At 50.1% G+C, this 25,301-nt stretch overlaps 2 protein-coding genes across 3 annotated transcripts in view; one reads left to right on the forward strand and one right to left on the reverse strand.

Annotated features, from left to right (window-relative positions):
• Positions 1-4,028, forward strand: part of NEK6 (NIMA related kinase 6) — a 70,622-nt gene extending 66,594 nt beyond the window's left edge. Inside the window, exons 9-10 of the mRNA XM_070056690.2 lie at positions 723-836; positions 2,530-4,028. Of these exons, the coding sequence (XP_069912791.1) occupies positions 723-836; positions 2,530-2,640 (225 nt within the window). The 3' untranslated portion in view covers positions 2,641-4,028. The remainder of the gene's footprint in view (positions 1-722; positions 837-2,529) is intronic.
• Positions 4,029-4,897: 869 nt separating this feature from the next.
• PSMB7 (proteasome 20S subunit beta 7) overlaps positions 4,898-25,301 on the reverse strand; it is a 67,986-nt gene continuing 47,582 nt past the window's right edge. For both annotated transcript variants that reach the window (XM_051840570.3, XM_089302449.1), the window contains 2 exons: positions 7,399-7,550; positions 4,898-5,111 (listed from right to left, as the gene is read on the reverse strand). In XM_051840570.3, coding sequence (XP_051696530.3) covers positions 5,000-5,111; positions 7,399-7,550 — 264 coding nt within the window. In that variant the 3' untranslated portion in view covers positions 4,898-4,999. The remainder of the gene's footprint in view (positions 5,112-7,398; positions 7,551-25,301) is intronic.

Below are 25,301 nucleotides of genomic sequence, written 5' to 3' on the forward strand. Positions count from 1 at the left end.
TGTCCCCTAGCAGGAGCCATTGCACCACCACTTGGTGACAGCCACGGTGAGCAGGTGGGACCAGCAGGTGCCCTTTGAGGATCCCACCCCTAGTAGTGCTCAGAATGGTGGGGTGGGGGCGCTGTTCCCTCCAGAAGGGGCTGGCCTGGTTGCTCCCTGCCTGGGTGAGAACTCACTAGCCTCCCCCCAACCCCACCCCGCACAGCTGGCCTGCTTGCCAGGTGGAGCCATGGCCAGGCCTCATCAGATGGTGACAGTGCCTCAGGGGCACTGCTTCGCCACGGGCCGGTCTTAGCCTCACCACAGCCCTGCAGAGGGCCTCTTCCTGTCCCAGATGAGAAGGACGAAGGGCAGACACACGGCAACATGTGCAGTGCAGGGGTCCAGGTCGGGCTGGGGCTGGCTGCAGGGCCAGGCGCTTCCCCTCCACCCTGGACCTTCCCCAGGGCAGAAGGTTCCAGCCGCCTCCCAGCCCTCTTCCGGCATCCCGCTTCCAGGCCCCAGCTCTGAAGTAGCTGGCCGGACCAGCCACGGTGCAGTCCCCAGCCCAGAACCAGCCCTCAGCTGGCCTTTCCCCCTGCAGGGCTTTCAGCCTGGGGACTGCTCTTGAGGTTGCTAAGACAATGGGCTGGAAAGCAGCCCCTGAGAGTCTGGGCTGCCCTGAGGACCAGAGAAGGGCCCACTCTCGCCTCCGGGCGTCACCCAGCCCCTTCCCCTTGCAGATGGCCGCTCTGCAGAGCCCCTTCTACGGCGATAAGATGAACCTCTTCTCTCTGTGCCAGAAGATCGAGCAGTGCGACTACCCGCCCCTCCCCGGCGAGCACTACTCGGAGAAGGTGAGTGCGGCAGCAGCCAGCGGGTTCCAGGGTAGACGAAGGCTGGCAGAGAAGGGGTCTCAAGACACCGCTGGGGCCTCCACCTCCAGGCTGGGCTGCCAGCGTGCTGCACGGCAGGTGGGCTGCGGCCCTCTTCCTGGAGCAGGCCGGAATCACACAGCTCTGAGGAGGAGGTTGGCTTCGCAGCACAGTGCGGGCTGGAGGCAGCCACGGGTCGGTCATACACTCCTTCCCTGTTCCTGGCCGAGTCACTGCACCCCGAAACTCAGTTCCCTCATCTGCAAACTGGGGGTATTACAGGGTCTTCCATCCAGGAACAGGGTTAAGGAGTAAGGGAGGGGATGAGGCTCACGCTGCCACCACCACCAAGAGCAGCCACTGGTGGTGGCTCTGGGTCTGGAAATGGTCACTGCGTGGCAGCCGATGCCATTACTTCTGCTCGAGGTCAAGGCAGTGGGCAAGGGAGGCCTTCCTGGGCCACCGCTTCACGACAGCGGCCCCACGTTCACTGTGCTCAGTCTTCCCCTCACCCCACTTTACCTATAAGGAAACTTGGACAGTCTGGGGGACTTGCCCAGGCGGGACTGAACCCCATACCTGCCGTAGGGCCACCTGTGTGTTTCGGGCACCACTGCCTCTGGGGCGAGGCTTTGGAAGGAGCACGCTTGTGCACCAGCGCTGGCGCCTCGGCAGGGCAGTCACAGACCAGCTGGCCCCAGCGCGCTCCTGCTGTGTCCGGGCGGCTCTGCCTCCCTCCGGCCTGCCTCAAGGGCTCGCTAACTTTTCAGAGAGACCCCTTTCTGGGTGGGCATCGGGCTGGGTGGGGAAGACGCCACGTGGTCCATCTGAATCCTGTATCCGAGTGCTTGGGTTCAAGTCCTGCCTCCAGTTCCTGATTCCGGCTTCCTGCTAATGAGCACCCTAGGAGGCAGCAGGAGATGACGACTCAAAGTACTCGATTCCCTGCCACTGACACGGAGACCTGGATGGAGTTCTGGGCTCAGGCTGGGGGTGCCGCAGCTCTCTGGCCCAGGTAGAAAATGCCGGGCCAGAGGAAGCAGTTTCTGAGCCTGGGGGGCTCCCTGCAGCACCCCTTCTGCCTTCCCACGGAGCTCACTTGAGCCCCACTTGCTCGAGACCTCCTCTCTCCCCCTGTTGTTCGCAGCCCCGCAGGGCCAGCCGGCCCCTCCAGCAGGTGTTTAAATGAAAACCACTGGTGAGCCCGCCCGGTGTTGCAAGTTAAGATGTAGGCTTTTTAAGGTCATGATTTTAATTACCATTAAAATAATTGGCACTCAGGCCATCGGAAAAGCGTGAGGTGATCAGAGGCGCAGGCCCCCTCCCCCACCTCGGGCGGCACAGCCTTCAGTGTCTGTATAATTAAAAGCTCCGGCTTTCATGAGCACAATAAAGAGGCCGGGGGTGGGCGGGCTGCAGCCTGCTGCATGGCGATGCATTTATTATGATCAGTAAGCTCCTGCCTCGAGTTGTGTCCTCTGCATGACTGACAGCAGGTGCGTGCACACATTGTCCCAGTGCTGTGCAGTCAGAATGTATTCAAAATTACATGGAGGCATACTGTCCAGGCCTCCAAGGACCGTGTGCCCACCGCCCCCTCAGTACCATCCTTCAGCTTACATGGGGACCATCCCAGCTGCCGCGAGGCCTCAGTCCACCGCTCTCTCCCTTGCAGTTACGGGAACTGGTCAGCATGTGCATCTATCCCGACCCTGACCAGAGACCGGACATCGGCTATGTGCACCAGGTTGCCAAGCAGATGCATGTCTGGACGTCCAGCACCTGAACGTGGACACGCCTGCCTCATCGAAAGCCAACACCACTTTGCCTTACTTGAGACTTCTCTCCAAGTGGCCCCCGGTAGCCTAGAACAGCCAAGACCAGAGTGCAGCAGGTCCCCGGGGCAGCTGTGCGCTGCAGACGCTGGGGCAGGGACGCCGGGCACCGCACGGCGCCGGTCACGTCGAGTCCTTTCCTCCTTCTGTTGCGGACGCTCTCAGCTGGTTGGTGACAAGGGCAGGTGGCTGCAGAGCCGCTGCGGCCCCTTGTCTCTGGGTTGTAATGTGAATCGCTAGGAACTGCCCCCGTGGCCTGTTCAGGTCACTAGCAGGAGACTGGGGATGTGTATAGTTAGCCTCTGCAGATGGTTACTAGCGAGTTCAGTGTAGTTCTTAGTATCTTTCCCATCAAGCTGTGTGTTTAACTTGCTCTGTTATAAAGGGGTAGAGTGGAGATAACTTTGAGTAGAGTAGAATTTGGCTCCTGTTTTACCTACGTTTTATACCTTGAACGATGAGAACCTGGCACCTGGCACAGAGCTTCGCAAGGCACGTGGCACCCGGAGGCCAGGCACAGTTCCTGGCAGTGCAGTGCAGCCATCTCCTCCCCAACACCTGCCGTGCACCGGGCATGGTCACCTCCCTGAAGGCCAGTGCTCGTTCCGTGATCAGTGTTACGTGTTGTCCTCCGTGGGAAGGCAGCACGGGATACCAAACAAACCAACCAAACCTAAGGACTTTGCCCTTGGCCTGTCTTACAAGTTTTGGTTCTGCAACTTCCTAGCGTGACTTTGGGCAATCTTAGCCTTTCTGAGCCTCAGCTTCCTCATCTGTAAAATGGGACTGACGGTCTCCACACAGCACTGCTGACAGCATTTGAGGTAAGATACGCAAGTTAGTGAACATACTGTTAGCTGACCCAAAGCCGGTAGCCCTCACTCCTTCCCAGAACCGCCTAAGTCAAGAATTAAAGTACAACTGTATTTTGTGTAGGAAACTGGAAATATGTTCGCTTATTTCTTATTCCCAAAGAGGATTAACTGTGAAGATTAATTTATAAATGTGAACTTCAGGAAACCTCAAGCTCTGGAGGGGTAGTCTGCATTTTGTTTTTGTACTCAAATTAATCCTCAAAGGGCCTGTGCTGTTGCCTCTGACTTGGCGACAGCTCAGCCCTCCAGACGAGGGCCCCACCCTCGGTGTTTTGGTCAGCTGCTTCCTGGTACTCACCTGGCTGCCTGTAGTGACCTCGCTGATCGGCCTCTCTGGGGACCCCGGCTGGGCACTGCTCTGTCCCCGTGTGTGAACGCTGCAGGCGTGAGAGGTTGTCTGTCTCCGGTTGCGGCCTTTGCTCTGTACTTGTTCTCCAGGTTTGAAATAAAACGGGGTGAGAGGAGTTCCTTCTGTGAAAGTGCAATTTGTGGGTGACTTTAAAACCCTGCCACTTTTCTCTCCTAAACCAGCAGATTCTAGACTTCAATGTAAAAAGTGTTACACAGCCCAGTTTCTCAAGGAGCCTGTAAAAACATCCCTGCCCAGGCCCCAGACATTCTGAGTAATCCTGGAATTTTTTTAAGCTCCCCAAATAACTTTCATACTCATCAGCCAAGTGCTGCCCTCAATAACCCCATTGTTGTCCCTAGCACACTCCAGTGGTTTCCTGTGAGTGGGCTCACCCTGGAATGTTCTCTCCAGGGGAGTCAAGTCCTCGTCTCCGACCCAGCACCTACCATCAAAAGTTCTAATTCCAGAGCTCTGCAGACACCCCCAGAGCCCCTCCCGGGTCCGCTGGTGCTCTCTGCCTGCCCCGACTCTGCAGGCAAGAGAGCAGCAGCCCCTCCGCGGCTGCGCAGTCAGCAGTCGGAGCCCGAGTGTGTCAGAGACCAGGTCCTGACTACTACCAACCAGGGAGCCCAGGACATCCCTCTGATTTCTGTCAAACCGGCCCAAGCGGTGTCTGTCCGATTTCACTCAGCTAAGGTGAGGCTGACTCCCCCTCCCCCCCACCCATTAGTGCGGCGCTCAGGAGGTCCACCCCTAGCGTTTCCTCCTCTCTGGCTGCTGCTGCCCTGAGCCCTTCAAAAGGAGAGCACGCCTGCTGTAAAGGTTTACCTGCAGAGGCAGGGCAACCCAGCCCCGCTTCTGGCAGCACCGAGGCCTACTGTTTCGGGCGGTGCCACTGCACCACGCTGGTGTGAGGGGGCCGCAGCCAGGGGCCCGGGGGGTGGGAGGGGAGTTTACCAAAAAACCACACGGTCCCCAGGCTTCAGCCACCCAATCTGGTTCCCATATTTTATTGAGTTTCATTCAGCTGACATCAATGAGACGAGTGTGTCTCGGGGCTGCTGGTGCCCGGCGCTGGTGCCCTCAGGACGTGTCCATGGTCTGCACGGTCTCCTCCAGCACCTCGATTTCCAGCGCGGTGACCTTCTCGGAGAGGACCGCAGTGGTCCCCTTCTCACACCTGTACCGGCCAGACCTGGTGTGTGGCAACAGAAGCATGGAGTTAGGGTCTGCCTCCAGTGGGGTGGCCGGGGGGGCTCCCTTTCCTCCAGTGCTCCTGTACTACAAAGTGGGGACAACCATAGGCACCTACAGTACACTCGCAGGGGTGAGTCAGTGCCTGTGGCACTGAGCGAGCACCATGTCCTTCCCTGCCTCGCCACCCCTGCACGTGCTGGAATGGCCCAGCATGCTAAGGCACCTGCAGAACCCCTCATCCAACAGCTGTTGTCCTCTGTCAGCTACAAGACGACTTCACTATGACATCACACATTCTAAAAACCACTGGAAGCACAGTGTACCTGTGCTCCAGGGCAGACCCCTCTCAACACTCAAGGAAGGGGAACTGCCTGACCCTGCTGGGCCCTCCTGCAGGCAGGCAGCCTCTGCAACATGTGACTTCTGAATGGTTCATTCATGATAGCGTCGAATGGAACACACACCTGACTGCCCTACTCTGTCCTAGCTGGGACACTATTTCTGTCAACCTGGCAGCACAAACAGAAGGCCGCTGGCTGTGCTCAAACACCCACCCTCTCGAATGGGCACTGAGGCTCAGAGGGAGCAGGACGCAGAACAGAGCGGCGTTCAGTCTGGTCGGGAGCCGGGGCAGTCTCTGCAGAACCTTTCCCCACACCCCCACGACCCCCTTTTGTGGATTCAGACAGCAGCAGCAACAGCTCTGTCCCTGCAGCCGCTCATCCCCACCATGCTGACCCTGTATGCCCCGTCGTGCGTGTGAACAGCACCTTGCTGTCGGGGCAGCGTGCGGACAGCACCTGCTCTCAGCAGTCCGCAGACAGCAGCAGGGATCCACAGGGCACTGCTGGCCACAGGACGCCTGCCTAGGCCTCTCTCTGGCTCTGCCCCTGCTGACTGCCCACTCTGGGAGAGGGTTCTCAGCGGTCCCTGGCACAGCCAGGCGACAGAGATTTCAGAGTGTGGACACTGAATCTAAAGCCCCCCCGGGCAGCAGCTCGCCCCAGAGGGCAGGTGCTGCACACCCACTGCACGCCTGGCCCCTTCCGGCTCACATCTATGTGAGTGCCATGCTAGCTGGTGGGGCCACCTGTTGCTGCTGCTTCCATTCTGCTCCACGGATGAGCTGGGGAAGTGGCCAGGAAGCAGGACGTGCAGCTGCTGCACTCCCTTCCGGACAAGACTCCTGCGCTGAGCGTGGGTACCTTGTGCAACTGCAAATGCTGCCTTCCAGGGTCCCAGAATCCTCGGCCACTGTCCAGCTTGGAAAGAGTGGAACCACTTCCCCCTACCCTGTCACCTCTGTTCATGTCAGGCAGCACCTGCAGACACCCACACAAGTGAGCCATGCAGAGCTGGGTTCCCATCCTCAGGGTGCATGGCCAAGCCTTTTCTCCGCCCAAGGCCCAGAACTATGTGGGCTTGTCCCAGATCACCAGGTCTAGCTCCAACACATCAAAGATGGGGAGACCAGTGAGCCCAAAGTCACCAAGCAAGCCACTGGCAGTCCCCAAACCCTGTGCCAGAGCTCTCGGCTCAGCTGCCCTGTCCCGGCAGATGGACACGAGGCTGGCTCTGAATGTTCTGTCCTTCCTGTGACTCGGGCCTGCTGTGGAGCTGCGTGCGTGTGTTCTAGAAGGGGAAGTGCCTGCCAGCCTCTGGCCTTGCTGCAGGCTGAATGGAGGTAGCAGGCTTATAGATATGGCTGCATGAGCTGAGCACAGAGGGTAGAGGCAGAGCCCAGGGAGCCATCTCCTGAGCTGCTCAGGCTCCAGGATGGTCCGCAGCCAACACCGCGAGGCATCTGTTCAGCATGGCCCCCCACAGCCCCATGCCCTGTGCCACTGCTCTGAGCTGGGCCTGCACAAACACGACGGGCTCAATGACACGACTTCCTGTGGCAGGGCAAACACCACAAGCTCCAAGACTGATGCTCAGAGACTCCAACCCACTGCTTTAGCGCTATCAGGAGCCTTGGACCACAGGAAAAGCGAAGGGCTGGCTCCCCTGACCAACGCAGCCTTCCACAGAACCCCGAGATTCTTAAATCTCCACTCCCCAGCTGCAGCCCAGGCTCCCTGTGGCCCGTTCTGCCTCTCCCACCAGTGCTCTGCAGCCCGCCACCATAAAGCAAACAGTGCCTCCAGAGTCTCTGGGCACAGCTGACTGCGGTGGGAGAGACACGTGGGAGAGAACCAGTGACAGCTGTGCAGCTGCTACAGCAATCTCAAAGGTGGCCACAAAGCCAAGGGACACGGGGAGAGAAGACTGTCGTGTCTGCTCACCTGGTCCCCTTCTTGTTGGGCACTGTGTACGGGCGGAGGAAATCCAGCTTGCTCTTGCTGATGACACAGAGGTCGATGTTGCTGCCGGAGCCCAGGTCGTTGAAGACGCCAGCTGCAATGGCTTCACTCACCAGCTTCTTGGCCTCCTCCTCCTGCGAGAGAACAGCAGCAGTGACGACACAGCCAGAACTGAGGACTGCTCTGTCACCAAGCGCCTGCACACACGGCGTGCAGACTCACCGGAGGAGGCACTGCTTCCAACGCCTGTGTTCCAGATGTAGCGCCCACTCTACATCTAGACTGGGCCCTCCAAACCCCTCCCCATGCACGCCTCGCCCAGCACTGCTTCACAGATGCCACCACCACAGCACGGGGACCTGTATCACCTCCAACGGGGCACTATGCTTGTCTTGTAGAGGGTAGGAAGCAAGTGTTTTCGGCTTTCTGGGCATAAAGTCTTCTGTCACAAGTACTCAACACCGTCATGGCAGCACAAAAGGGCCATGCACAGCCCATAAATAGATGGGCATGACTGTGTTCCAGTAAAATTATTAGAAAAACAGGTGGCAGGCTGGATTTGGCCCACAGGCTTAGTTTGCTAACCTCTGACTTAAAACATCCTACAGTGGTTGAAACTATTTCCTGGAACATAATGGAGAAAGTTAACACAGAATGAAAGAACACAACAAACAGGAATTCTGGGGGAACGCCGGCAGGCCAGGGATGGAGTCTCTTACCAAGAGAGTCCATCTCCTCCCACGAACAAACCTCCAAGTTCAATGCAGTGATTCACTTCTGTGACTCCCTTCTCATTTGCTGTGCCTCTAACCAACATGTCTAGGTCTGAAGAGCTGAAGAGTTACTGGTGACTGGGTGATTAACTGCTGATTCATTCATTTATTTTGAAAGGGTTGGGGAGGGGGGGATATCTTCCATCTGCTGGTTCACTTCTCAGATGGCTGCAACAGTCAGGGCTGGGCCAGGCCAAAGCTAGGAGCTTTGTCTGGGTCTCTCACATGGGTGCAGGGGCCCAAGTACTTGGACCATCTTGCACTGCTTCTCCCAAGCCATTAGCAGGGAGCTGGGTCAGAAATGGAGCAGGCAGGACTTGAACCAGTGCCCATACTGGCACTGCTTTCTTAGCCAACACGGTCTATCACGTGCCAGTCTGCAGAGAGGGAAGAGCCCCAGAATCCTGACCCTCTAGGCAGAGAGTCCAGTGGGGCATCAGATCCCAGCAGTATGAGGCATTGTGATAAACATTACAGGACGATGGAGAAGGAACTGCACACATACTGGTTGGGTCAGCAACGCTTCAAAGAGAGCCCCAGGCACTCAGAAAACAGCACCGGACACTAGCAGGTAGCAGCTGGGGAACACCCACGTTCAAGCTCTTGACTCAACAAAGACAAACTGACCAACCTCCCAAAGAAAGGAATCTAACCTGTGCTGAACCCCCTTCCCAATCCTTGGGGGCATGGGAGGCCATAAACACGCAAGCTCAACCCAAGCACTCCACCCCAAAGTCCAGCTTGAGATCCTCAAACGGCAGATTCACCGGCCTAAGTTGTGAGAAGATCTGGGCCCACTCAGGGCTCCTGCTTCTGTGTCTACCCCGTCAGGCTGGGATTCCAGGAACACGAGCGCCCTCTACAGACTCAGAGGAGGACAGGAAGGCTCTGTGGGAAGTGGGATCCTCAGCAAACCAACAGCAGGGGCTCTGCATTCTTTTGATTTTCATCTTCCAGGTTCGTTCACCCCCGAGTGGTACCTACGTGAGGCCGGTGAAGCCAGGTGTTCTCTTGCACATCTACAGTCTTGGGAGAATGTGTTCAATCAGGATCCCAAATTCTCTCCTGGGATTCCAAAGCCTTACCAGAAACCAGGGTGGGCGGCAAAGAAAGCACCTTAGGTAAGGAGATGGCCGCTGCTGAAGCCATGGCACAGACAGCAAAATCCAACCACTGACTGAGCAAATGAAACCTCATCCCAGCTAGCTTCGCCGGTTACCCGAGCCTAGGCGCATGCGGGCATGCGTGTGAGCACGTGTGCGCACCGGGGCGCACCCTGCTTATCCCCGCCGCGCTCCTGTCTACCAGCTCCTCTGCAGCTTCATTTCCTCCTCAGTGTTGCTGGCACCTTGATCCAGCGTCGGCACTAACGGACTCACAAACCCTGGCAGCACCGTGCAGGCCTGCAGCTTCAGGGTTCTCAAATGGGGAGCGGTGTTCACCCTAGCAGTTACGACACCTGGAGTGGCTACGGTCAATTCCCAGCTCTAGTTCCCCACTCCAGCTTCCTGCTAATGTAGACCCTGGTAGGCTGCAATGAAGACTCAAGTTACTGGGCTCGTCACCCACCTGGATTTAGTTCCCGGCTTCCAGCTTCAGCCTGGCCCTGTCTCAGCCAATACAAGGCTCTCTCTAGGTTCCTCCGTCTTTCGCTCTCTTTTTATACCTGTCCTTCCATCTCTGCCTCTCAAAAAAATTAAATTTCCCAAATGATTTCATTTGATGATGGGAATGGGAAGGCTTTAGAGGATATTAAAACATACATATATTGGACATGCATATCTAGTGTCAATCAATCCAACTGGGCACAGACAGCAAGCAGTAAGCTGACAGCACTGTGAGATTACACGTGATTCTTACTCTATTCTGCAAACATCCTGTAATGTGAGTAGATAACTGATACAGCTTTAAAATGTGCAGATTCTGAAATATGTATAGTTTGATTTATTCATCAAATTATCATGTGTGCTCTTAAGTGTAAAGACTTTTAAGAAATGGGAATATACATCTTCTATATTTCTTTTCTCCCCACCAATTCTAGGGAAGGTAACCTTAAGGAAGTAAATCCCACAGCTTGCCCCACCCCACCTCCTCCTGTGGGGATGGCGTGACCCTTCCTTCCCCTGGGCACCTACTGTCACATGCTGAGAACTAGGGCGGGAACTTGGATGGCCAGAATCATTTTACTCCTCCCTGCTCCACAAACTTCTTCTGCAGTTGACACTGCCAGAAACTATGCCTACGAGTGAGCCTAGCAGCACCCAAGGTCACGCACTAGCAAGCACACAGCCGAGCTGGCCCAGCAGGATGGAGTCAGGCCACGGCATGGCTGCGGAGGCTCCTCAGCCAGGCACGATGCTGGACACCAGCTTCCTGATGCAGACTGTGTCTCTTCCCACACCCAAGGTCCTCAGACCCTAGGCAAGTTTAAGAGAAAGATGGACGTTCATTGCCAATGTCTGTTTGGGCCAACTAACAGCTCCCTTGAGGGTCATTTCTGCTGGGGGTGGGAAACATCGTGTTTCTCAACAATGCTCCCCCAAATATGCAAATGACCACATGAAGGACCTTCTTCACTCTCCGTCAGGTGGAAGTAGCATTTCCACAATGCACGGTCTGAGATGGGCACAGAGCCCTGAGGTCTTATTTTCATAGTCCACCCTCTCACCAACAAAACCCTCATGAGACAAAAAGGGTGAGAATTACCAAGCTTCTCTTGTCTGCCCATTCCTTACACAGCATCCTCAACAAACATTCATGCTGACCTACTGTGTTCCAGGAACTGCCTCATGTGCTCATTATTTGATCACAGTGTTCCACATACAGAATTCCAGACACATATGCAAATATGCTACCAGGCATATCCACACTCTGCTTTCTTTATAGCGGAATTTCACAATTAAACAACTTTTGTGTTTAGCATGTGCTAACAAACACTTAAGAAAACCACCATGAAAAACCACAGGCTAAAGACAAGAGGTGGGGAAAACACCACGTTTTCATCTGTCTCTGGTCCATAATGAATGCAGGAAACACTGTTTCTAACTTTTCATAGGGAAATTGCACCTGCCTCTTCTGGAAGATGCCGAGTGATCCGAGTCCTGGGAAGCATCTGCCCGAGGACAGCTGCTAAGAAGGGGCTCCAACTGGGGTGCTGCAGAGTCCGTGACCCCAGCTGGTCAGACCCAGGTGCGACACTCCCTCCCACTGCCAGGGCAAGCAACCTCCCCCAGCAGCTGCTCACGGATTTATGTCACAAGTCACAAGGGAACTGGGATTCAGCGTGTAGATGGCCCAGCAGAACTCAGCCCCTCTCCAAGCCAATGGCAGCTTCCCTTAACTTTGATACGCTAAGCCAAAACTACCGTGACCCCGAATGGCAGCCAGGGAACCCAGGTTCCCCATCTTGTAGACATGGAGGCAGCCAGGCTGAGTTTGCATCTGAGTCTCCTACTTACTGCTGTGCAACCTGGGACGGGTCACTTTACCTCCCTGAGTTTACCTTCCTCCTCTGCAATATGGTTAAAAAAAAATCCTTCCTCACAGGATCACTGCAAAAATTAGAATCAAGGTAGAGAAAGCACCTTCAATAGAGTCTGGCACATAGCCACTGCTTAATAACTGGGAACTTATTTAATAAAGCAAGCCAGAGGGCTCCCACAAACAGTTTGTCTCCACATAGTGACTGCCTGTGCCAAACCCCAGACCAGGAGAAGGAGATCCAAAAAACCTGCTGACAGATCGTCACACGGTGCCATGGAGAAGTTCCTGTAATAATTAATCCAAGCAAAAAGCACACTCCCTAAAAGTTCAGAGAATATAAAAGGAACACTTCCTGCTTTATGGCTACAAAGACCAAACTAACTGGGAATATCAGTCCCCCGGGCCACCCCTGCTCCTTAAATGAGATTACACTAAGAGTGATGTACTGTGCTGCAAGTCAGCTGTGACAAGCAGCACTTTATAGAGCTATCTGTTTGTCTCCATCACTGCATCGCACAATGTGTCCCTGGACTCCAATGTGCAGCTCCATTTACCGCTACATGACAAATGGGCAGCACTTGTAAAAGGCACAGAGAGGTCTGCGTCGGCCACGTAATGGTCACCACAGCTGTACCCGAGTGCTTGAGGGGACAAAACAGACCCCCAAGTTCATTAAACTGACCAGTAATGGATCTTTCAAAAAGTGCCTTAGGAATCGTACAGAAAAGGCTAAAATAAATAACTCAGCATGGAAGGCTAATCTGAAACGGTGTTTGATAAATTATTTATAACACAGACGATTGTGTGCATTTAATATTGGAGCTACTAGTAGCATCTTTAAAAGATGATTTATGTGTTGTAATGCTATTAAACTTTATATTGGCCCACTGCTAGCTATAAAGTCTGCTGAGATTTAGAGAATGAGTTTTAAACTGTCACTGCAACATCACAGGAGATGGAGGCTGTATTAAATCTTTACTTTAAACCTGTTATCTAGAGAGTTGCATTTTGTAGACACTCACACACTGATAGATTACCTCGGCCTCCACTATGGTGCAGATCCAAAATAGTGCTGCAAAGAAACTTCTCCACATTATTCTTGTCTATGGTTACAATCGACTTTCTCTTCTCACTAAAGTGATCCTGAGATTGGGGATGTCGCCAGAGTGAAATGCAGGGGTGCTGCCCAGCAGGCATCCTGGACAGCTCAACAGCGAATTAATCCTCTTTAAATAAACCCTCTCCATTTGAATGTTCAGCTACGCATACTGAACAGTGTGTTACTTGTAGCGAGACAGGCAAAATATTAAATACGTATTCGACTGCAAACCTAGCAAGCTATTCTCATACAGCTTTGAAATGTGAAAACACACATAAATGGCCAGTCACTTGAAAAATTAATTTGTAACTAAAATTTTCTGAAGAATTTAAAAAGAATTAAATAGACTATTTGCTAGAAAATATATTCCATTTATGTAGCTGAGGAGATGATGTAAAGGGGTAAAAATACTCAGTCTCCCCACCCCCCCCATGAAGAACAGGGCTCCCTCTGGCTCTGCCCTCTTCCAGAGTACCCCATCTCTGTGACCAGGAACTGGGGGGCAGGGGTACTCCTGAACGTGGATGGGATGGCATCCTAGCTAAACTTGCACATTCCTCCTCAACTGTCCCACCTGCTGTGGAACCTACATTTACTTCACCACAATGTGTTCTTCATTTAAACAATGCAGCAAGAACTGAAACATGAAGTTGTGGTCCTGTGATACAAAATTTCCTTTGGGCAGAAGAGATTCATCTATTGTACAAAATGGTGATTATAGATAGCAACAATGTATCATATATCTGAGTCTTGAAAAATCACAGAGTTTAACTGCTCTCAGTCACAAGTATGAGGAAAAGTACATGTCAGTTATCTCAATTTAGCCATTTCAAATTATGCTATGTATGACAAATCTATATTGTTTGTCAATCAAAAAATTTAAACAAGAATTGAAGATGTTGGTCCAAATTCATCTTAGAAAAATCTGTATTATCTTTCGGCATTTGATTGGAAATTTAGCAAAAAGATTCTGTTGCTCTGGTGATTGGCCATAGAGCAGAGCAAAGCCTGGATGTGGTAAGGGTTTGGATCTAAGAAGACTCTGCACCCCTCTGGTGCAGAGCACCTCCACCTTCTCCATCTCTGTATCCCAGCAACTAGCACAGTGCTTGGCACTTCTGTCAACAAATGGAAAAATGGAACAGTCATTGTAAATGCATGCATGACTTTGTCAAACTCAAATTTTAAGAGCCACATCAAGTGGTGAAAAATCCACACCTGCACCAGTCCCAACTCAGGACCTTTCAAAGACAGTTAACATAGGGAAGAATGCCATGCTTTCCATGGCCTGTGGACAGGCTGAAGTTCCAAGCAAGCCACTGATGCGGCCTGAAGGAGTCATTAACGGCTGATGGTTGAATAAATTTAAAGAGCTCAAAAAAGTGCTTAAAACCCAACTCAACCCACCTCTGCAACCAAGCAGTATGCTTCCTGTACTGTGTAACAGACCTGATGTATCCCACGTGTAGCTACATCTTTCGTAGTGGAAAAAACTCATTCATGTTTTTCAGACTGGGCTGTGTGACAAAAGCAAAGGTGTCCAAGTTTTGGGTTTGGCATGATCTGTTTGGTAGACAGAGCCTGCCTGAGGAAAACACCCCGGGGTTGCTAAGCATACCTGAGCCGCACTGCTGCCAAGTGTGCCACAGCGCAGGGAGGCCGGCGAGGGCCGTGGCTTAAGGTCCAGAGCTGCTGCTTCTTTCCTCCATGGTTTGTGTGCACGTGCATGCACACAGCCTCTCCAGGTGATGCAGATAATGAAGGAAGCACTTGCTGGGGGCATGGGATGTGAAGAGAGGTGCTTGTGTTTAGGGGAGCTGCCAACAGGACCTATCCCAGACCACCAAATGTACAAAGGCCTGTTCCCAACACGTGGGTAGGAAAAGAGGTGTCAGAGCCCGCCAGAGATCAGAAAAGGCAAGCACAGAACGAGGAAAACCCTGGAGAGCCGGGTCACTCAGGAACACAGTACTAACCCGCTACAGGAAAAGAGGACAGTGCCCTGTGCAAGCACTGTGGCAGGGATGAAGAGCACAGGAATGCCCCGACCCCAATCTCACAGACGGATCTGTCACCAAGTTCCAGAGTAGAAGAGAAAAGGCGACACGGGGCACCCCCGTCTCCACATCTGAGCCACACACCGAGATTCCCTGTCGCCTCCCCATCTTGGTTCCACAGACGAGGAACCAAGGCTCTCAGAAGGCTGCTGGGGGCACCCAAAGGCACACAACTATTTAAGCAGGACAGCAGGAATCTGTGCCGCCTTCGTGCCTGGCATCATCAAAGCCTGTCTTCCCAGCCCACCATTAGGAAAATCAGTGGCGGGCAAGTGGTTTTGCAGAAATCTGTGACAAGGAATGGAAGGAAACATCCCTAAGCTTCCAGAGGGAAGAGGACCAAAAGAAATGAGAACATATTGCTTCTCACAAGGAGAAATCAGTGTTCACGGCATGTGTGCACAAATATATATTTCCAAGGCTGCACTGAATCAAATGTAATCAGAGGAGGAAAAAAAAAGAAAAAAAAAAAAAAAAAAACAAGAAAGACTGGGTTTAAAGAAAGCAAGAAATATACTCATAAACCTCAAAAAGAAAACCAAGCTGCCTCAAATACTGTAAGATCGTAGTGATATCTCTCCCTCTCTGTCAGACAACACATCTAGTGACTGCCCTGGCCATAAATTTCCAGAGACCCTGAAAGGGTGATCACCTGAAAACAAGGAAAAATGAAGTCAAGCTGTTCACAGGTCACAACGAAGGTAAGAAAGAAGCTCACACTAGAATTCTCAGGAAAATAGAGAAAGTGATGACAGAAATTCAGTCACGCTCAAACCAGGGCGAGAAGCCAGCAGGAGCTCAATGTTCACACAGAGCCCACCCAGCTGGGAATCCTGGAGGATAGAACCATAGCCAGGTGCAGGGCGCATGCTGGGAGGCTGGGGCGACTGTGTTCCACTGCACAGTCCTGCTTCTGCAGACTCACAAGGCACGGGAAGGATCCGCAGATCCGCAAAGTCCAGAGCACCCTCACTGTAGGAACTTTCTTTTTTTGACAGGCAGAGTGGACAGTGAGAGAGAGAGACAGAGAGAAAGGTCTTCCTTTGCCGTTGGTTCACCCTCCAATGGCCGCCGCGGCCAGCGCGCTGCGGCCAGCGCACCGCGCTGATCCGATGGCAGGAGCCAGGAGCCAGGTGCTTTTCCTGGTCTCCCATGGGGTGCAGGGCCCAAGCACCTGGGCCATCCTCCACTGCACTCCCTGGCCACAGCAGAGAGCTGGCCTGGAAGAGGGGCAACCGGGACAGAATCCGGTGCCCGACCGGGACTAGAACCCAGTGTGCCGGCGCCGCTAGGCGGAGGATTAGCCTAGTGAGCCGCGGCGCTGGCCCTGTAGGAACTTTCAATGTGGTCACAAATCAAATGATGTACAACTCTGACAGAAATGCCCCGGTCAGCTCAGCTCACTCAGCTGGCAGGGACCCTGCAGACGCCATGCTGGGATCAGGCTGAGCCAGGAGGACGGGACAGTCTCACCCTCACCAAGAGCAGTACGCACTCCTCGGGAGAGAGTTCTGACAATGCAATGACAGGTGTTTCAAGGTTCCATGGGGTGCGTGTGATGAACATTGGACAAATCTGGAAATAATGAGAGAAAGGCAGCCAAACCAAAGGGTGGTGGGGATAGCAGGCCAAGAGCCATGAATGAGAAGGAGAAAGATACAGTCAGGTGGGCAATTCAGTAATGGCTGGATCCGAGCAAACCTCACGGCCACATAGCCAGTCAGCAGCTCTTCGTGCAAAGCACTGGATTTTAAATTGAGCAATGACGTGGTTACAGCTATGCTTTTAGAAACTGCAGCCAGCGGCTGGTGCCATGGCACAGCAGGTTAATCCTCCACCTGCGGCATCGGCATCCCATATGGGCGCCGATTCTAGTCCTGGATGCTCCACTTCCAATCCAGCTCTCTGCTGTGGCCTGGGAGAGCAGTAGAAGATGGCCCAAGTCCTTGGGCCCCTGTACCCATATGGGAGACTGGGAGGAGGCGCCTGGCTCCTGGCTTCAGATCGACACAGCTCTGGCCATTGCTGCCAATTGGAGAGTGAACCTACAGAAGGAAGACCTTTCTCTCTGTCTCTCCCTCTCACTGTCTGTAACTCTACCTCTCAAAATAAATTAAAAAAAAAAAAAAAAGAAAGAAAGAAAAGAAACTGCAACCAGAAGCAGTGGTGGAAGAGATACCAAGAGCAAGAGACAAGAGAGAAAATGATTAGAATCAGGGCCAGCGTCGTGGTGTAGTGGGTAAAATGGCTGCCTGCAGCGCCAGCATCTGAAATGGGTGGTAGTTGAGTCCTGGCTGCTCCACTTCTGATCCAGCTCCCTGCTAGCGCCCCTGGGAAGGCAGAGAAAGATGACCCAAGTCCTTGGGCCCCTGCCACCCTGCCAGCCACATCAGACCTGGCTGAAGCTCCTGGCTCCTGGCTTCAGTCTGGCCCAGGCCCAACTGTTACAGTCATCTGAGGAGTGAACCAGCGGATGGAAGATCTGTCTGTCTCTGTCTGACCGTCTGCTTGTCTTTCTCTCTGTGACTCTGCCTTTCAAATAAAGAAATGTTTTTAAGTCAATAAATAAATCTTTTTAAAAAATTATCAGAATCTTCCCGAGGAGAGGTGGCAGCGGGAGAGGAGGAAGGATGAGGAAGAGGGTGGTGCTGCCCTGACTTCCTGTACCAGCTGCCAGCTCTGCCCACCCATCAGAGCAGACAGAGCCTTTACAGAGGCCCTTTGTAACTTCTGGGCAGCTACCTTTCTGGTAGATGGAAGGAAGACAATGGTTAACTCAACTGTATTTTCTAGACACTGGTAAGCTTCTGCCGCTGGCACCCTTCAAAAGGGACCAAAAGATAAAGTTAGAGCCACTGAAAGTCTACTGAGGTTACTGGGGGTAGGGTGAGGGAGCCCTAAGCTACAACTAACTCGTAAAAGCCACTTCTGAGTGCTAAGGGACTCTCAGAGGCACGGGTCTGGCCTCTGGGGTGTGACAAAGCACAAGGGATTGGCTGACTGGTAGAGGGAATCTCCAGGAGGGGATGGAGGACAGGAGACCACCCAGGCAAGGAGGGCACTGGGGGAAGGGCCCAGGGAAGCAAAGGAACTGGGTGGGAGAGCCCAGTCACCACCAGCAGCTGCCACCCTGTTCCCCTCTCCACGGGCTGCACACGGAAGGCTGATAAACCCCCAACACTGAGGGTTTGTTCCCATGGGCACAGTCCACACAGAGCTCACAGCCATGTCTGAAGAAGGGGCTCCTCTATCCTATTCAAACAGCAGGCAGCGGGAGGACCTCAATGTACCACAAGCAGGCTGGGGCTAAGTACATTTCTCCACTTAGTTCTCAAAACAGCCGTTGAAGGTGGTACTTCCCTTATCCCCATTTTACAAATTTTGGAAGTCAGGACTCACAGGAGGGGAATGACTAACCCAAAAGCTCACAGCCAACAACTGAAGGTCTGAGCCTTAGCACAGTTTTGTCTGGCTCCAGAGCCCATGATTTTTTTTTTTTTATTTTCATCCAACAAAACAGAAACTCCAAACTATTAGGTCTCCAAAAATATTAACATTTGTCTAGTCCTTAATTACCAGTAACTGGTAAGTCATTTTTTTTTTTTTTAATTTATTTGACAGGTAGAGTTATAGACAATGAGAGAGAGAGACTGAGAAAGATCTTCCTTCCATTGGTTAACCCCCCAAATGGCCGCCTCGGCAGGCGCTGTGCTGATCCGAAGCCAGGAGCCAAGAGCTTCCTCCATGTCTCCCATGTGGGTGCAGGGGCCCAAGCACTTGGGCCATCCTCCACTGCCTTCCCGGGCCACAGCAGAGAGCTGGACTGGAAGTGGAGCAACCAGGACTAGAACCCGGCACCCATACGGGATGCCGGCGCCGCAGGCGGAGGATTAACCAAGTGAGCCACAGTGTGGGCCCTGACACTCTGGTTTCTTAAGCACTTCACCCTAAAGTTACTTCACAGTTGCAAATGTATCACTTTGATCATGCCTTCGCAATACTCTGCTATATTTGGTGAAATGAAGAACAGCCTATGGGCATCCACTGCAGGATCTAGGCTCACCAAACCCAGGACACAAACTTGTAAGGCTGACTCCATAGGCACCGCAGTCCCATGTTTATTTCTCCCTAACATACACGTTTAAAATTTCTCAACAGAGTGAGTCAAACTGTTTCCTGACTATCCAGGATATCAATAAGAAGACACTACTTTATTTTGCCATCAGGTCATTTGTTGATCAGAAATCTTAGCTAAAGCCAAGGAGCACATGCACACTTTAATTTTCTTTAGAGGTCAAGAGGAAATTTCTGCTAAGACTGATTCCTGTGTTACAAACACAGCCCCTAACACTGCCCTGAAGGACGACCTACTACGGCCCAACCTAGGAGTGAATTTGTTTTATGAACTGATGCAAAAAGGGTGACAAGTGGCAAAAAGCCATCATCAAACCCAGGCCCCCACGAAGCTTGTGATCCAGCCCCCAGTCCTGTTCACCTGAGTTAAAAGCCATCATTTCTGCCCAGGAGTCAAAATGAACTGGTCCTTGAATCTTTTTAACGCTGGTTCCACTGCAGTTCTAATGTCAGCAAAACTGCTGGCATGTGAGCGCTCCGACGTCATGACAAGGCGACAACTAACTACTAGGACGTGACTACATTCCAGGATGCAATGTTCACTGCAAATACTTCCAAAAATCTGCACCACCAGGTGGAATTTTAAAACAGCTTTTTAGCACAACTCATATCATTTTTTTTGTTTGTTTATGCACAATTTCCAGATTAGGGGAGTGAGGTATAAATTACCTCACAAAAAGCCAAAAGTAACAGTATCTGGGAAGGTTAAAACTTTAACTACCTTCCTGAGGTATGCTGCTGGGGTCTCATTACAGCAGGTAATCTCACATTCCGCCATGCACAACACAGTTAAGTACCAGCACCTCCCAATTACACTGCAACGCGAATCTCAAAGGACATTTGAAAGTCTACACGGCGCCCGCACCCACTGCCGAGCTGCACCACCTCTAATGGAACGTGGCAGTTTTCTGAACGAGACAGTCACACGCAGGGACAGGATGCCAGGCTCTGGCCAGCCCTCATGCTGAAGAGCGGGTGCTAATTAAAAGGCCACTCTGACTGGAGAAATGACCACCCAGGCAACGTGAGGCACTGTCTGGAGTTTTGTTTTCCTGTTTCCAAATACGCTCGGCTGTCCAAACTTTGGGAATTACAAAACTTAAGTCAGACCCAGAGCCCATGTGCCTCAGTATGAGCTGCTCTTCGTCTCTCTCTCCCACCTGCTTCAAATCCCAGACAAGAAGTGAGGAGTCGCCGGCCCTTGGAGGCCATCTTCAAGACCCCAGACACAGCCCATCAGTCCCTCTCTCGTGCCAGCTCCACTGGCCTCTTTGGCTGGATCGCACCTTTCATGCCATGCTTGCAGCTGTTTGTGGGCCTGTCACTAAGAAAGGGCTCTTGTCTCACCACCGGGCACAGAGCATGTTCAATTAAACTTGGGCCAATGGAACACAAGCCCATCCTCTGAAGGACCACCACCCATCAACAGCTTATGAGGGTCATGACGGCGACTCCAACAGCACCCCTTGTCCACTGCTGATTTTTTTTTTTTTTTTTTTTTTAAAGAAAGAACACCTTTTTCAAAGAAGCTTTCAGAACAGAAGGTATCCAGGGTATGGCTGTTTGCAGCATAAACATTTGGCTAACTCGGGAACTGTTTCCTTTTTTTTTTTTTTTCTGGTAAAGATTGATTTATTTGAAAGGCAGAGATGGGGAGGTGGGGTGTAGGTCTTCCATATGCTGTTTCACTGCCCAAATGGCTGTAATGGCTGGGGCTAGGCCAGGCCAAAGCCAAGAGCTTCTTTCGGGTCTCCCAAATGGGTGTAGGCTCCCAAGGACTTCAGCCATCTTCCACTGGGAGGAGGTGGGACTCAAATTGGCGCCCATATAGGATGCCGGTGCTGTAAGCAGCAGCCTAACCCACTACGCCACAACACCGGCCCCTCTGGAACTGCTTCTACTTGGGCTAGCAAAATCTACACTTGATGCAGGCTGTCATGCAAAAAAATAAAATAAAATACTGTCATAATAGGAATAATGGCTTTGGAATATCTCATCTAAGCCGACTCACTCTCATCCTTCTTTACTTAAGAATTGCCAATGCCTTTAGAATATTGGCAGTTCCGTTTATTCAAATCTTCCGATATATACAATTTGCTGACTTTTCCCCCATAAGTTGATACAGATAGAGGAAAACTGTGAAGTGACCCCCCATTTTTTGGCTAGAAACAAAACTCCCTGCCTGTGCAAATATAGGGGCGTTTTAAAATCACCATATGCTTTAGATCAGGAGGCAGAAGCTATACAGCAGGATTCTGAACACTCCCGCCCACAAAGGCTGATAATGCAGTGAAACACAGTTGATGACCTCAAGTCCTCCTGCTCTCATGGGTAGCTGTCCTATTTAACATTTAAATGCCCTGAATTTATAAGTTTACTCTTTTTTATTTTATGTTTAATTTACATGTATAATATAAACCTACACAGGCACTACATTTAAATATTTAGTCCTAAATTTATTTTAAACTTAATTTTTCCACAAAGTCTATTTCAAAAAAAAAAAAAAAAAGAAAGAAAAACAGAAAGAAACAGAAAGAAACAAAACAAACTTTCCTAAAATCCTTAATCACGCTTCAGCGTGTATTAGAAAACATGTAATGCTGGGCGGCTTTGCACACCCGCACGCCGTCACTCCCCCTTTCGGAGACTGCACACCACACAAGTATAATAAACCATGTTAATATTTCATACCACTGTGAAATATGCTAGAGTCTCAATTCAACATCTGCTGTCTTTAGGGCCCAGGAGTCCCGCAGAGACACTTTCAATTTGTAATTGAGTTCTATGCTGAATTAATCAGCAGTTTATCTTTTTTACTAAAATAACGTCTTCACCACTAACCCAGATTTACATTAACAATTTATGCCAAATTACCTGCCAAGGAAAAACTTATAAGATTCTAAGCTACCATCCAGTAACGCTCGATCCTATATTTCACATCCTGTATTTCTCAAACCTGTACACAAGAAACGTGCAAATCCATTGTTCAAGGGCTTGTAAGCCTCAAGTCACGGTGACCTCTTGGATTTGTAAGACAGCCCCCCTCCAAAAGCAAAATTCACAGGGGTTTGTTTTCCCACAAAAAAGCCACTGTATGGGAACTGGTTATGATTCAAAATTTTTACAAATAGATTTCCAGAACAGAATAGAATCAGAAAGCTTCTTTTATTTCTTTTCCAAAGGAGCTATGATATTCCAAATCTTGAGTTGGTTTCAGAAACAGAAAAAAGACAAACTGGATGAACAGAGCATTTTTAGTGCCTTAAATTATGTAATTAAGATTCAAGTTAGTGAAGATAATTCAGTTTGGAAAAAAAAGGGGGGGCAAGGAAACCCATTTTCTCTTTGATTTCATGTGGCAGAATATTTTATTACCAATAATATCTTCCTTTTAATTTCATCTATACAGCTGGAAGTCACCAAACATTTATTCTAACTGAATACTATCCTTGAATCTAGTTTTGCTTCTCTGATTAAACAGCCTCTGGGGTCACAGAGAAGTTACATTTCACCTGCTGGATTTTTTCCACAGATGCAGCAAGCAATATACTTGATAAAATATTTCTCCTGTATGGTATATTTTCCCCTACATTTCACAGCTATAGGAAATATGTAAAGCACAAATAGTTCAAATGGAACAGCTGCTCCAAAGAAATGCATCATCTACCAGAGTTAGATAATGCCTCCTTCTCAATCTAAGTTGCCAATAGCTGTGTAAGGAATTTCCAGCACCATACAGAATGGCTTATTTCACGCACACAATGACCGATTACATACTGTTAAGAACATGGAATTGAGTGTGCAGGTAGCAGTGTGGAATACAGGAAAAAATTTCAGCACAGAAACATTTTTGGTAGAAAAATGAACAAAGTCAATAAGTATGCTAGTATACCACTGGCAGCTGTCTTTTCATTATTTGTCAAAGAACTGGAAATAGAGACCTTCAAAATTGACAATGGGTCAGTGATTCTTGAATTCCAGAGGTCAAGCCCCAAGAGGAACCCATCCCCTGCTAGTGGGGATTTTGGAAAACTACACTTTTCCTTCTCCAACTCCTTCCATCAAATCCCTTTTTATTTCCCGAGTAAGAAGGCAGACTTCACCCCTTCCCTGAAATACTCCACGTTTAACTTCACCAATAGCAAGGGTGAAAATGATAACCAGTCACTGCCACGGGCTCTAGTGATCAGGAATGAATGGACGTGGCCAGAGGGACATCTGAGTGACTGTTTCCAAGTCAAGAAAGACTAAGCTGTACTTACTCTGAAACTATTGCTCTTGAATCATCAGGTGTAAGAGCAAAGAAAACCATGCTCTGTAAGATTTCACAAAATGTAACGGTGAGCAAGAAAACCTACAGCAGCAACCCTAATTCAAGGCGCCTCTTTGTTTTTCCAACAAGGCTACCAGTGGGCTCCAACTCACATTTTAAAAGGGGGAGGGGGTAGTTCAAAATGATGCTGGTGTGATGCTTTAACCATCAACAGTATTTCTGATTATTGTCTATTCTACAGGTTTAATGGGTAATTCTCCAAATCACCCACTAAACCATAAACGCCAACTTCAATATCTGCTCATCTCTCAAACTGACTGGTTACCACTACTGGAATAACTCTATACAGGTTCCCAGGGATGAGGGGCCTGACATCTTTAAAACCTATTGTTGGGGCCAGCACTGTGGCGTAGCGGGTAAAGCAGCCGCCTGCAGTGCCCACACCCAAAATGGGCGCTGGTTCGAGTCCTGGCTGTTGCACTTTCGATCCAGCTCTCTGCTATGGCCTGGGAAAGCAGTGGCAGATGGCCCAAGTCCTTGGGCCCCTGCACCCGCACAGGGGATCTGGAAGAAGCTCCTGGCTCCTGGCTTTGGATCCGTGCAGGTCTGGCCATTGCAGCCAACTGGGGAGTAAACCAGCAAATGGAAGACCTCTCTCTCTCTCTCTCTGCTTCTCCTTCTCTCTCTGTGTAACACTGACTTTCAAGTAAATAAATAGATCTTTAAAAAAAAAAAAAAGTCAATCAAGATAAATTAATAAAAAAACTATTGTTTTACAATAAACAAAACCACAGAGAAAATTAATGAGGAAAATTAATACATATTTTGATCCAACAACAGAGCCTCAACTTACTATGTCTAACACTTTCTGTCTTAAGGAAAGCCAATCAACAGGAATTACCACCAAAAACAATGACAGAAACAGGCTCAGGAACAGCCTCTAAAATTGGGATTTTTCAGTATGTAAAAAGAAATGTGCAATCAACCCAATTACATCCCAAATCCAAGACAGAGGTGTGTTAAACATTAAAACTGTTCCAGCTAAACATTTCCATAGTAGTACAAGTACTTAACCAATAGAATCCACCTAAACCACAACGCAATATCAAAAAAAAAAAAAAAAAAAAAAAAAGATGGATGGTAAGTGTTGGTGATGATGTGCAGAAACTGGAACCTTCAAACACTTAGTGGCAAAAGCTACCAAACAACCCAGCAACCCTGCTCTTTGGTACATGTCCAAGAGAAATCACAGCATGGGTCCACACAAAAACATGTCTATGATGTTCCTGTCAATGTTATGAATACAGCCCTAACATGAAAACAGGCCAAATGTTTATCAATAATGATGAAGAAAATGTGGTATGTCCTTAGAATGGAATACTATTCAGCCACACAAAGGGAGTGAAGTACTGACACTTGCTATGACCTGGATAAAAATACTATGAAAACAGACCAATAAGGAAAAGCAGCCAGCCAGTCACCAGACTACAAATTGTATGATTACATTCACATGAAATGCTCAGAATACAGAATAGTTAAGTTTAGACAGACAGAAATGAGTTGTAGCTGGGGGAAATAGGGAGTAACTGCTAACAGGTATGGGGGATTTCTTTGGAAGGTGATGAAAATGTCCTAGAATCACGCTGACAGCTGTATAACCCTGTGAATACACTAAATCCACAGAATTGTACACTTAAATGAATTATATATTAGTGAAGCAGTTATTAAATAATAGTAACAATAAGGCATCCAACAGTTTTAGAATGGAGGAGCTAAAAAAAAGACAAAACATCTAGTAAAATGTCACAGTCAATCAATAAACTCATGTTCTAACAGTAAATGTTTAAAAGCCAGAGATCACAATAAACAAAAATACTAGCATAAATCCTTAAAAGCACTTGGTAAGAGAGAATTTGGTTTCTCATCACACGTTTTCCCCCATATCTACACGATACCTAAACAGATGCAACCACCAGACAAACATAACCTTAAAATCGAAGATCTGCAAAAGACAGTCGAGTTCAGCTCATTAAGCTGACATCATTAAAGTACCACAAGAAAAATAG

Source organism: Oryctolagus cuniculus, chromosome 1 (assembly GCF_051225735.1).
Source record: "Oryctolagus cuniculus isolate XC-2025 breed Fujian yellow rabbit chromosome 1, ASM5122573v1, whole genome shotgun sequence".
NCBI lineage: Eukaryota > Metazoa > Chordata > Mammalia > Lagomorpha > Leporidae > Oryctolagus > Oryctolagus cuniculus.